General features: G+C 41.5%; 1 protein-coding gene across 1 annotated transcript in view; it reads right to left on the bottom strand.

Moving 5' to 3' along the window:
• The window catches only part of MYO5B (myosin VB), a 363,824-nt gene that overhangs the window by 152,612 nt on the left and 197,014 nt on the right, over nt 1-14,198 (bottom strand). The window contains exons 7-9 of the mRNA XM_084628998.1: nt 11,226-11,307; nt 5,956-6,063; nt 2,790-2,899 (exon numbers count right to left, since the gene is read on the bottom strand). Coding sequence (XP_084485124.1) covers nt 2,790-2,899; nt 5,956-6,063; nt 11,226-11,307 — 300 coding nt within the window. The remainder of the gene's footprint in view (nt 1-2,789; nt 2,900-5,955; nt 6,064-11,225; nt 11,308-14,198) is intronic.

A 14,198-nucleotide genomic window follows, 5' to 3' on the forward strand; every position in this document is an offset into this window, starting at 1 on the left:
CAGAATGAGATAATCTCTTGAAATAATGTGAACCACTGAAGAGATGAATGCCCTGGTGGTAGATTCCTAGAGAGAAGTTTGATTCAGAATGGAATTTTAATTCTAGATTTCCCAGGATCAGGGTCAAAACATGAAATCAGCACTTGGTTTCTATCTGAGATTCTATCTTGTTTAACTTTGGCTGACAGAGATGACATAAAAATGAGAATGTTTAACTGAAGCTCTCTAGTCTTTGGGAAGATACATTTAATGGAGCCCAGCTCCACACGACGCTGTTGGTTTTGCAAGAACAGAACTACATGCTGTATGGCTTCTCTGTGCACTGAGCATCTTAAGCGACATAACCTTCATAAAAAGGAGTAGAGTATCATCAGTGGTTCAGTTTTGTTCCTTCTACAAAGCTCAAACTATGCAACACCTAACAGGTAACCAGCTCTCGAAGGACACTGTCCTGCGAATTGCTGAGCAACCTCAACTCCCACTAAGTGATTGAGAACCAAAACCAGGATGGCTGGCTCTGTTACTCTAGATGTACTTCCTTGTGTTATGACAAGCCCCTAAATATACCACCACTGCCAGACACTACTTCAACCATTTGGCTTTTGAGCGGGGGGCGGCGAACTCCCTGTCTGGAGATGCTGCTGCTGTTTCCTTCTACATCAAAGTGAAATCTTGGATTCCTTTTACCTTTAACCCATTGAAGTGAATGCAACGACTCCAATATTTACTTCAACGGGCTTTGGATCACACTCTAAATCATTAGCTTGGCACTGCCAACTGTATTATTAAATTACAGCATGCCTTTTGCAAAGCACTCTTGGGATTTCTTGGTATAATTAGGTCCCCAAAGTATGAGAGATTAGGTGGTTGTTGACCTATTTTCCAGCAGTTATTTTTTTAAAAAAGCAGTTAGTTAAGAGTCTTAAGTTCACATTTGTTTTTAGTGGCAAAAACCAACGAAGTCCTGGCCAGTTGCTGGGTTTCATACAATACATGTGAGTGAGCCTGCAGGCACTTTCTTGTAAGAGTGGGAAATTGTTCAGTCTTTTGTTAACATTACATCATACTTCAAAAGAAAGTAAAACAAAAATACCCAGCTAGATAATTGGTGGTGGGGGGAAGAGGGGGAGGGAGAGAATGCCTTTTAAAATCCTCTAGGATGCTTTTTGCTCTGCCACATTTTTCTGATCGCTGATTAAAAGTAATAACCAGGACGGAGTTTATATCATGCAGTCACATTTAAACTTAATTAAACAATGCTAAACCCATTATAGAATTCAGCATTGTGGGAGCAGATTAGTTTATGCACCCAGATTGCCAAATATCTAAAACAAATTGTCCCCCGTGTCCAACTAACGGCACACTGCATCATCTCCAGAGTAACACTCGCAATATGTGCAGAGCACATCCTTATATTTTAATTAAGAATAAACTCAGTATGGGACATCGTGATAATTGGGAGGACAACACTATTCATACACTCGCTATTTTATTTATTTTGTCTGACTAAACACACCAAAACAATGGAGGGAATCACTGTTAAGGCATCTTTGGTTTTTAGTACTCTTTTAATAAATAAATGTTGTCCTTAGCCACCCTGTGTTGCTATCTATGTTGTACTCTTTTGCATACTGGATGGCTACATTTCAATGACAAATATATGGCAGCCTCATTTCTCACAGCACTGAATTCCAGCAACCAAAACCAGGTAATTTAATTAGTTGCACAATAGGACCACTTCTTTATTCCAGCATTTACACTCGTGCTGACAGGCCAACATTTCCAAAAGTGATGAATTCTGGATCCAGTTGGAAATATCTTAAAGGGTCCTGATTTTAAGGACATATTCAGCCCTTTTAAAAGATATTTCAAGTTGGGCACCCAAAGATAAATATATAAACAGCACCCAAAATCACTACCATTTCTGAAAGGCTGTGCTGCAATATGCATCCCAAATCGAACCCAGAAACCAAAAGAACCATAAGAACATGGGAAAATGGTTTAGACCAGAGTTCTGACACATACTGAAAATTATTACAGTATGAAAAGGTATCAAAAGATGCTCCCATTCCATTCTCCTTTAAATCCCCGAAGTATTTGCGAGACACCAGGACTGACCATATTCTGCATCTGGGAGAAATCCAAAACCAGTCAACTATTTACAGAGGAGGCAGTAGCCCATTGTTTTGGATTCTTATGAACCAGCAGCTACTGATTCAGCACTAGCATTTCCCACAGGGTGCATGTATTCCCAAACACTATTCCGCAGACAGCGCTGTTGAGTCTAATACACTGGTTGCCTTTAAAGACCTGTCAATTTTACCTTGCGTAGGGGGTAAGTATCACAGTATTTGTTTCTCTGAAGTGTTACCTCAGTATTTGCAATACTCTCTCTGTTTCCCTAATATTTACTCTAGGGAATGCTGCAAACACTGAGGTAACATTAGATTTGTTGCTAGGGCAATTGGTCAGTTTTTAAGGGTGACAACCATTATACTTTAAAAACCCAGGAAGTAAGCTAACACATTCACATTGCTTTACAAGAATGACAGAAAAAGAAGTGAGACTGCATGATTTCCTGGAAAGAGACAAACACATCCGGGAAATAAGATTTATTGACAAGTTGCCTACAAAAGCAATAAAACAAGAGAAAATAAATAAGTAGAAATTAAGGTATTAACTAAACACACTTGATGGCATCCTTTGTAGCAAGAGACAGGCAACTTGTCTGGAGTTATTAATACACTAAATTGCACACACAGTATCTTCTGTGCCTGCTAAAAACTTACCGATATACTACAAGAGTCTCCATCTCGATCTGCTTGAATTTCCAAGTTTCCTAGGTGCAGGATGGAAGCTATTATCTTAAAAATGCTCATCTGATGGGACTCTTTCACTCCTGAAAGAAACAATTGACATCCAATTTTCACAACGTAAAAAGTGTTTTACTCTCTTTTAAAATATTTATATGGTTTGATTTTCTTTCCGGACGGATGATTTCAAAAACCATCAGAATGCCCTCAATAAACAATCATCATTCAAGGTGACAGCTGAGATTGCAAGAGAAACTTCTCATATGAACTGTTAAATATTCACACCCTAAACAGACATATCAAGGTGATTTTATTACAGATGGATTGGATACCATTTTAAAACTTGCATGAAAGCTAAGAAACTACTCTATGATGATCATTTAAACTCATTTGGGATTTCAATTCAACCAACTGCATAGGGGCTTGCTTTGTGTTTTATAACACAAAAGGGAAAAACTGCTTACCTGTAATAACTGTAAGATCGTACAAACAATTGTGGTGCACAAATTGCAGGCTAATACCAGTGAAACCAGGTTAAGCTATGCTACTGAGGTAAGCCAGTATTAAAAATGGTTACTGAGTACTAATAGTGCCAAGGAAGAGCATTTACTCAAATAGTCCCCATTGGAGTCACTGGGATCACTTATATGAGTGAGAGCTCACCAACGTGAGAGAGTTGTATAATACAGCCCTTAACATGCGAGCTACGTGGCTGACTGCACAGTTTGCAGGGTCCATTCCCATTTGCACGTGCAGTTTAAAGTTTTTGGATGTACAAAAAAAATGCACATCCAAAACTGCATGCCAAAAAAACTTGCAAGTGTGTGACTGGTGTACTTGTTAAGGGCTTTCCATTGCTGGTGCAAGACTTTCCCTCCTCAAGTGTTTTCTGACAGATTCTTTTCAGCTTCCCCAGCAGGAACATCGCTCGCAGAAATCTGAATATTGTTACCCTACAAAATCTCACTTCAAATCTCAGCAGATGTTTGTTCCTCTTTAAACGTTCACTGTCTGCTTCTCACGTCGTCATGTTCTACAGGTTTATGACTTGCTCTGGATGTTCTCAGTCTGTCAAGCCTGCCTTTATATTTCCAGAGATTTTTTTTTTAGTCATTAACAGCGATGGAAAAAATAATGTAGGGTTAACAAAAAGCAATAGTACTTGGCTGCTCTATGGCACTATCAGATGTAAATGTGGACAGGCTAAGGGATTTGCAGATGAGCGCAGGGAGTTTGCATCATGCATGGATGGCTGAGTGGAAGAAGGCATGGTGGTGATTTTATGAAAAGCTGACACATGCACATAGGCTTGGAGCACTAGTGGAGGGGAGGGGCTTGAGGAGACACAAAGCCAGTCAAGGGATTCGAAGAGCATGCATGACATAATCAAACTGACAGAAAAGGAAAGTGACTTTAGTCCACACAAAATGCAGACATTAAAGCAGGGGCAGTGTCTGTGGGAGGTCAGAGGAGGACACTGCAGTAGTCAAGGCAGGATGTAAGGAGGACTTGAACAAGAGATCTGGCTCTGGGGTGAAAGGAAACAAACATTCAGACCTTGAACATGTTAAGAAGGGAGAAACACCAGGATTTGGATGCAGCCTGGAGCGGGGGAAGGGGCCAGAAAGGGAGGAGACAAAAGAAATCAGATTACTAGCCTAAAAGATGCAGAGGATGGTGATGGGTTTATAGCAATAAAGGAGGTGGGAAGTGGAGAATCCTTGAAAGGGAAAAATGAGAAGGCCAGGTTTGGCCGTGTTCAGTTTAAGGTCCTGACACAACATCCAAGAGTGGGATGTCACGGAGACAAGAAAAGACATGGGATTGGACAGAAGGAGACAGATCAGTGGTGGAGAGAACTTTATGAGTCATCAGCATAGAGATAATTGAAACTATGTAAACAGTTGCAGCTGTCCAGAGACAGAAGTGAAAAGACTAGGGGGCACAGAGATAGAACCTGGGGACACCCTCAGAGTGCAACAGAGAAGAGGAGGAGCCAGCAAAAACAGACACACAAAAGAGTTGGAGGGACAGGAGAACCACGAGAGGACAGTATCTCAAAAGCCTAGTGTGAGCAAGATGTCAAGCAGGAGAGGATAACTGACTTCCTCACAAGCAGCAGAGGCCAAAGAGGATGAGGTTGGAGTAGAGCCCCTGAGATTGGACCAGGAGAAATTAGAGAGAAAAATATGTACATCTGAAATTTGAGTGTAATTCAGAGACTTTCAGCCTGGAAGGGTAAGTAAAGGACGCGCCTGTAACAGTGTATACGGTAATCCCCCGCGATTGGGATCGGTGCAGCCACAAGGTCAGCGACCCCGTGTTCGCATAGCAGGCAGCACACACAGTGCTAAAAACTCCTCTTCCAAAATAGGAAGAAATAAAATGAAGTGCAGGGAGGAGCTAAAAATTACTTTTAAAAGATTAACTACAGTTAAAGAATAGGAATCAACCCCTGTAAATGTAGAAGATTCTGAGAGCGCCAATTATTTCCTCTATTAAAAATTATTTTCCTTATAAGTAGTGAGTATTGCAGTCAGGTCACCTCGGTGGCAGATTGCTGTACTGTACTCTATAGGAACGCTGCATATGGTTATTAATATTGGGACATTCTGCCATTGGCTGCATGTGCATGGCTTCCACTGACTACACAGTCAAGAGTCCAATTTGGCCCATTATTTCCATTGCTCTGATACTTGGCAAGGATAGTATGATGGTGTATGCAATGACACACATCACCTTGTGTTTAGCCAGGCTGAAGAGGAACTAAGTTAGAAAGTAAAGATATTTTTGCACTTCCTGGAAACAGACTCACAGGAACAAAACAGACTAAATCAAAACTGTGATGTCGCTTTAAACCTAAAATGTTCCTTTTGGGGTAATCTCTAGTCAGTCATTCTCCCAATTCCCCTCCCCCCCTCTGTTTCACTAGTTATTGACGTGAGTGTGAGAAACTCCCACATTCCCTACACAGAGAGCAAGGTAAAACTAAGTAGGTCAAAAAGCAAATGGATTTATGCCTCTGCAGGTTACATTATTACATTAGAGCTTGTGCAAAATATTGAAAGCCTTTGCAAGACACAGACATCCAAGTGTTTTACTAGGAAGCTTTCCAACTGGACCCTTTCAAATAATCCCTTACCAAGCAGGGTGAAAGCATGTCTGGTTTTCTCAAAATCATCGGCATCATCAACTCCATCAATAGTTGTCTCGCCTCCCAGAGAAGTGTAGAAAAAGTCTTCAGCACATGCTAAGAGAAGAGCAAACACAGAATGAATGCATCAGCAAATGAGAGGCACATAACCTGCTGCTTACATTTCGTTGTACTTACTTTAGAACACTCTCCTTGTAGCCCCCCCCCCCCCCCAGCTGCCCACCTTTGGAGGGCAGATGGTCTCCTTAAAATGAAGCTCTGCTCTAGAAAGCGACAATGTAAAAATAGTCTGTGCACACAATCAGATCTGCTTGTTTTAGCAATAAAAACATTGTGCTTTCAATTCCAGATATCTCCGGTAGTGCCAACTCGACAGAGGAGGAGGAGCTGGATTCTGTTCTTTTTTGTACATCAAGAGAATTGTTCTCGAAGTTCCAAGTAGTTACACCTGTACAAACCCACAGTGGAAGTTACATGTGTCACAGAGGGCTGAATTTTGGTCTGCAGAACATTTCTGCCAGAGACGGTCATGGAAGAAAAGACCCACTTTGACTCAGACCCCAAAGTTTATGAGTTTGAGTATGTATGTCAGGCAGTCAGGGGGAAAAAAAACGTGTTTTTTAGAGGGAAGGTCCCCGGAGCATGTGCAGCTGCGCACTTCCACTGTGTGCCATGGCTTCCAATCAGTGGACCTACCTTTTGCTGTTAAAGTTCAGGCCCTGGAGATCCTAGGTGAGCCTGGTGCTAAGCAAGTGAGAGTACCCAGGAGGTTTGGTGTCTCAAAGTTTTGAGCATTCAGAACAGCTGCCATAACCTTTTACAGGAGCACAGGAACAGCACACATTGAGACTGCAAGCGCCAATATGAAGGAAAGGAGACAGATGTTGGTAAAACCCTGGGGCTCTGGTTTCAGCATAAGCTTGGCCAAGGCGCTCAACTCTCAAGACTGAAGCTGTAACAGAAAGTGAATCGGCGGGTGGCCAAGCAGGGGAAGGACTCTAGCCCTTCAGATGGAAAGCCCAACACAACACGGTTCAGTGTAAGGAGCATGGTGAGAACCAAGATGCTGACCTTCTGGGTGCTACTGAATGACATGCAGACCCCTACCCAGCAATCTAGAGCAGAACGGTAGAACTGTGTTCTGCTTTACAGTATTTCTTGTGACACTTTGCAAGCTGAAATTTCCTGAATTTGCTTTAATCCAGCGGTTCTCAAATTGTGGGTTGGGACCCCAAGTCATGACCCTTTTAATGGGGTCACCAGTGCTGGCTTCAACTTGCTAGGGCCTGATGCCAAAGCTGAAGTCCCACCATCCAGGGCCAAAGCTGAAGCCTGAGGGATTCAGCCCTGGGGCTCAGATTACAGGCCCCCTTCTTGGGACTGAAGCTCTTAGGCTTCAACTTTGGCCCCCCTCCCCCACCTGGGGCAATAGGGCTCAGGCAGGCTCAGGCTTCAGTCCCCCCTCCTGGGGTCATGTATTAATTTTTGTTGTCAGAAGGGGGTCATGGTACAATGAAATTTGAGAACCCCTGCTCTAAGCATTAGGGTACACTATAAAACATTACTGTGTATCATGTTTGGTTTTCTTTAATACTGAAAGTTAATAAACCATTTCACAACTACTGTTCTGTACCATCTATCATTGTTCCATGCTCCCCTTTTTATGTATCCCCCTGAAAACAGTTTCTTCTGCTTACTGGCAGCTTCTGGACAATAGCATCTTTTAGTGTGAAAAATTACAAAGCTACTTTTGGTCAAAAATTTCCACTGGTGAATTATGAAAAAGCTTAGATGAAGTGTGCTGGTGTCATCTATAAGATAGAGACCTTAATCTTTACTTACCTCCTACAGGTGAATGTGGACATATATCTGTATTTTCATATTTTGCTTATTTATTTTACAGATTGGCAGAAATAGACCCAGACAGGTAAGTGAAGTGATGTATACTTCAATGGAAGGGCGTGAATAAGAACATAAGAACGGCCATGCTGGATCAGACCAAAGTCTAGCTCAGTATCCTGTCTTCCAGCAGTGGCCAATGCCAGGTGCCCCAGAGGGAATGAACAGAACAGGTTATCATCAAGTGATCCATCCTCTGTTGCCCATTCCCAGCTTCTGGCAAACAGACACTAGGGACACCATCCTGCCCATCTGGGACCTATCCTTCATGAACTTACTATTTCTTTTTTGAGCCCTGTTATAATCTTGGCCTTCACAACAACCTCTGGCAAAGAGTTCCACAGGCTGACTCTGCTTGTGTGAAGAAATACTTCCTCTTGTTTGTTTTAAACCTGCTGCCTATTCATTTCATTTGGTGACCCCTAGTTCTTGTGTTATGAGGAGTAAACAACACTTTATTTATTTTCTTCACACCAGTCACGATGTTATAGACCGCTATCATATCACCTCTTAGTTGTCTCTTTTCCAAGCTGAAAAGTCCCAGTCTTATTAATCTCTCCTCATACAGAAGCTGTTCCATACCCCTAATAATTTTTGTTGCCCTTTTCTGAACCATTTCCAATTCCAATATTATGTATCAGATAGGTCAGTGTCAAAATCCAAGTCATCGGCTGTGTGATCTTGGGCAAGCTGTTTAACTTCTCTGAGCCTCAGATTCTTTATCTGTGAAATGGTGGCAATCCTGTTCAGCTGTTTTTGAGACACAACTAAAAGGTGTGTGTAAAGAAGAATCAGTGGACTCCATTCTTGAGGCCAGTCACTGGGAGACGTAGGAACAGAATTTCCTGTTCCCAATCCTGTGCTTGATTCATTAGCCTTTGGGCTTTGTCATCCAACACAGCCGCATTTTTGAATATTCCAAAAATTTGCTGTAGTGCTCCTTGTAGAAAACTTGCAAGGTGTGGTTGTAGGAAGAAGCTAGGAGAGACTCTAAAACTGGCCTTTCTAAAGGTTTTGAGCAGAATTCTTCTCTTCAGTCTGTTTGGCAGACCTAGACGTCGTTTTGCTCTTCCCTACCAACGTGAAACAGTCACCGAGACCAGTGCACGTTTACTGTATGGAAAGCAGGCTACAGCATCAATCCGCCATAGAGATCACAGGAGTGAATTCTGGCCTTTATCTGGAACATTGTCTCATATGGTATTGCCATTAACAATGCTCACTACACCCTACATTTAAATAGCTTTCTTTCATGTTCTGCCGAAAAAGACTAAAATTTAAAGGAAGGAGACTTGAGCTCATCCATTGATAGCCAACTGCCGTGCTTTCACTTGGGAAGAGAGGTGGCCTCTGAGGTCATGGAATCATAGAATATCAGGGTTGGAAGGGACCTCAGGAGGTCATCTAGTCCAACCCCCTGCTCAAAGCAAATCATAAATCATTCAGGGCTTTAGATGTCAAAAGGAGCACCTCAGAGTCAACCCAGAAGTTAACTGGCATCCAAGAGAGGCTGCAGAGCAGCTGCATAACGAGCTCTCTGCATGTTGCACCACATAATCAGTGTGTAGAAGTGTTTTGCCCTTGTACCAGCTTCTGGCTAGGTTCTTATATGGCCCTAGTTGCCATAGTATCTCAGCATCTCTGTAGTGTCTGAACTTCTCAAGATGTTCAATCACAATACTAGTCTTGTCTGGGGAGGACAAAAGTGTGGTTCAGTATGCCAAGGTCCACACTGGAGAGAAAAAGTGGCATTCTTCTTGCTACGTTGAGGGGAGAAATGTGTTTTTGCCCACAGCTGCTTCCTGATTATCCTGGAGCAGCCAAGGGTCTAAAAGGCTCTCTTCCAAGTTGCAGACACATGAAGCAAGCTATGGGCTCCATCCCCCAGTGGAAAAGTGCTGATATAATAATTTATTGTGTTTGCATGACTTTGTGCACATGTTCTGTTTTTATATTGTATGGTGCTAAATATTCTGGTAGAAAATTAAAACTAAGTAATGAATGAACCCAGTCCTAACTGGCTGACAGAAAAGTCATTCAAGGCTCCTGGATACCATCCCAGACTGCTGGCATTCCCTTCGCATGGAATATGCAGAGATCAATGGAATTAACAAATCTTTTTAAACAATGCTCCTAAAAATACGTCTGTTCATATCATCTGGCAGCACTGAAGGGTGAAAGAGTGTTTTTCCCCTGGCAAATCAGAGAGGGCTTCTTTACACTGTTATGACTCTGGCTTTCAACTTCAGTGTCTGGAGGGAGAACCTGTAATGGAAATGGCCAGCACAATATAGTGCTATTGGCGAGTGTGTGACTGGAAGGTTAGCCCACAAGGTATTTAACTGGTTTTTAGTTTCTGTTTAAAGCTTTATGAAGAGGTGTGTGTGTGGTCACCAGCTGCGTTTCTGCCTTGCTACTGTTCCAGTGCTAATTACATCAAGGCATGTTTTAAGATCCATAGGGACTGCTCCTAGCCTGGCAGTGAATTCTAAGGCTTTGACCAAAACGTAATTAAAAAAAAAGTCTCTCTCTAAGTAAAACTTGTCTCTCTTTTTAGTTTTTCCTCTGTTGCAGCCTTGTCATAGCTCAGATTTTGAAAACCTTCCTTTGAAAATCTTTCTAGCTTGTGGAATGTATGGTCTGTCACAGGGATACCCCCATACATACACTTTGGGTGTTCGCATGTGAAGTTGAACAGTTAGGGGTACGTTTACACTATAGCAGCACAGCTAGACTGCTGCAGCCGCACCGCTGTAGCGTAGATGCTCCCTGTATAGACAGGAGGGTTTTTCCACCAGTGTAGGTCCATCCACCTCAACTAGAAGCGACGGCTAGTTTGATGGAAGGATTCTTCCAAAAGTGTCACTTTTTAACAAGCAGCTTCTATAAGATGTATTTCACTCAGATTCATCATGAGTGACCTCTAATAATCGTTTGTCATTTGTTCCCACTTTACACTTTGAGTAACAGAGATCACAAAAGTGAACCTGATGACATCAGGTCGAGCACCACATAACATTCCTTACACACCTCCGCAAGGAGCCTCAGTTTTAGCCTGCAGCCACTCAGCTATTGCAACCTTGAGGTTTAATCTGATTGAGATGCACCACATTGTTGGATGATGGGATGTGGACAAACATGCACTCTATCGACAAGAACAAGCCTTCCAAACTTATTTCCCTTTAAACCTTTTGGGTAAGATGTCTAGTTCTGTAGTTGGCACACAGAATCTAACCAATGAGAATCTGTAGGGCTGCATTTATAGTAATAGTGTATATTCTTGTTGCTATTGCAAAGAACAGGCTGTATGTAGCAAGCACCTCAGAGAACCCAATGGGTTGCAGGAGTAGCGTACTTACTTAGAGCTAGGTCTTCAAATTCTGGAAGACTGGCAGAGGCACACAGCTGATAGAAGATATGATAGTTTCGTTCATCTTCTGCCTACAGAACAAAAACATGGAGTTACTTTAGAGCCAATGACTTAAGGACAGTCAACGGTCTTCATTTTTCTGCCACTCACAGCAGCGTCTTCCAAGGTTCCTCCCAACCATTGCAACTTCACATTACTACATAGTCAGCATGGCTTCCTAAAGGCAACCCAAGGGTCAGTTTTAAGCAATATAAGCTTCTTTCCTTTCAGGGGCATCTTGCCTTCATCATAGCATTCTTAGGGACAGATTTACTGAGACATTTAGGTGTCCAAAGATGCAGGTAGGTGCCTAAATCAGGTTCTTTTGTAACTCCTTCTAAGCACCTCTCTGCATTTTTGCGCACCTAAATAACCTTGTAAATGTGGCCCTTAGTCCCTACTAGCTCAACTTACAGAGCAGGCAATCAGGAACCACTACTCTTTCATGTGAAACAACATAAACATATTACCTGTGTGAATGTAAAACAGTTACATTGAATGTGGTAGTGTATATAATTAACACTGAAAAACCAAACAATTTTACTTTCACCTTACTATTAAACCAACACTTTTCGATTTAGAGAGAAAGTGTTTGAAAAGATTTAGTCAGCTCTTCTTAACTCACTGGGCAGCCATCTTTACTTTGGATCACACCCACAGTACAGGAGCACTGCTACCCTGCTTACGATTATGCCTCTTTACCACAGCTACTGTCACAGAACCTGCCAATTATTTGAATTTCTAGGTAAAGATCTATTGTTATGCGGGGGTGGGGGGGAGGGAAGCTGCTGTAAGGATATTGACTAATCTGCAGTTCATGAAGTCAAGTATCAAAGCCTCTCAGAAAAGCTGTGTGTCCAGGGTAGTTACAGCACACATCAAAAGCCTGGAAACTTTAAGGCTGAGCCAAGACTCCACTCTTTTGCAGAAACCTTGATGTTTAAGAATGAAGAGAGCTTGAACTTAGTGCAGGTTTTGTTAACTACAGGTAAAAATATTGATGCTTGGGGATGCTTCAAGATCACAGGTGATATTTAAATGCAAAACATTATTATTATTTGTGAATTGTGCTTTGAGCCTGTCATAAATATAAAGGGAAGGGTAACAACCTTTCTGTATACAATGCTATAAAATCCCTCCTGGCCAGAGGCAAAATCCTTTCACTTGTAAAGGGTTAAGAAGCTAAGGTAACCCCGCTGGCACCTGACTCAAAATGGCCAATGAGGGGACAAGATTCTCTCAAATCTGGATGCGGGGCGGGGGGACGGACACACAAAGGGTTTGGTCTGTCTGTGTGATGCTTTTGCCAGGAACAGATCAGGAATGTAAGCCTTACAACTCCTGTAAAGTTAGTAAGTAATCTAGATAGAAAATGCATTAGATTTTCTTTCGTTTAATGGCTTGTAAAATAAGCTGTGCTTGAGGGAATGTATATTCCTGTTTTTGTGTCTTTTTGTAACTTAAGGCTTTGCCTACAGGGATTCTCTAGGTTTTGAATCTGATTACCCTGTAAGGTATTTACCATGATTTTACAGAGGTGATTCTTTTACCTTTTCTTTAATTAAAATTCTTCTTTTAAGAACCTGATTGATATTTCACTGTTCTTAAGATCCAAGGGTTTGGGTCTGTGTTCACCTGTACCAATTGGTGAGGATTCTTATCAAGCCCTCCCCAGGAAAGGGGGTGTAGGGCTTGGGGGAAGCCATCTCCAACTGGTCTCTTTCCCTGTTCTTTGTTTAAAATGCTTGGTGGTGGCAGTATACTATTCAAGGACAAGGCAAATTTTGTACCTTGGGGAAGTTTTTAACCTAAACTGGTAAGAATTAGCTTAGGGGGTCTTTCATGCAGGTCCCCACATCTGTACCCTAGAGATCAGAGTGGGGAAGGAACCTTGATAGACCCATGAAAACTTGCTTGGCAATTTACAAATGATAGAAGAAGCAAATTCCCTGCCGTAGGCTCCAATTCAACAAAGCACAGAAGCACATGCTTAAGTGCTTTGCTGAACCAGATCCAGTCAACTAGCTAAGATACAGAAAGCATAGACTGAACCTAATGATGCACATATTTATATATAAAACAAATGTGTATCTCACATGATCCTGACTACCGTCACCACAGACATACATTCACACAGTCTATGGCCTGATTTGGAAAAATACTTAAGCACGCGCCCAAATTTAAGCTGATGAGTAGTTCCATTAAAAAGACTGCTCACATATAGGAAGTTAGGGATGAGTGTGTGTGTGTTTCTACACATACACCCACTGTTTTTGAGAGGTCTTACCGAATAAATCATTTATATAGCGGGATTTGAATTTGAAAAGTGAGGTTGCAGGTAAGGAAAGAAGGAGTTATTAAAATACTATGAAGTGAATTGTATGAAGTGAATTGTTTGAAGAAAATTGTTCCCCAAACTATTTTTTTAAAAATGAACAAAATCTTACCAATAAGTAACTTTTAATTCAGTACCCACCTTTCATTAAAACTCTGATGAGAAACGGGGGACAAGACTGCTCTTTTTGGTGTGCTAATCATAACATTTGCAGATTAGCAAGGTTCTACTATACACCCAACACAAGTCTTGTGACTTTCCGAGGAGCTTTTTTTTTTTTTTTTTAAACCTTAACTTAGAGTTCTATGGCTTGTACTTTTTAAAATAACTACAAAGTTCTAATACATTTATTTCCTAGATTAATATATTTAGGGCCATAATTCTACTTTACCTTTTTTTTAGCAACATCTAACAAGAGCCTTAATGCATTGTATTTATCCTGTGATCTCTGTTTCTGCGTTCCAATTCATTTCATTTATTTGATTTATTTGATTTTAAAAAATAATACAAAGAATGATAAATGAGCTCTAGGTACCCTAACAGCTATTACATTTACAATCCAAGTACAAAACAATCATGGTGTTTCAC

Source organism: Lepidochelys olivacea (assembly GCF_965140295.1).
Source record: "Lepidochelys olivacea isolate rLepOli2 genome assembly, chromosome: 5".
Classification (NCBI taxonomy): domain Eukaryota; kingdom Metazoa; phylum Chordata; order Testudines; family Cheloniidae; genus Lepidochelys; species Lepidochelys olivacea.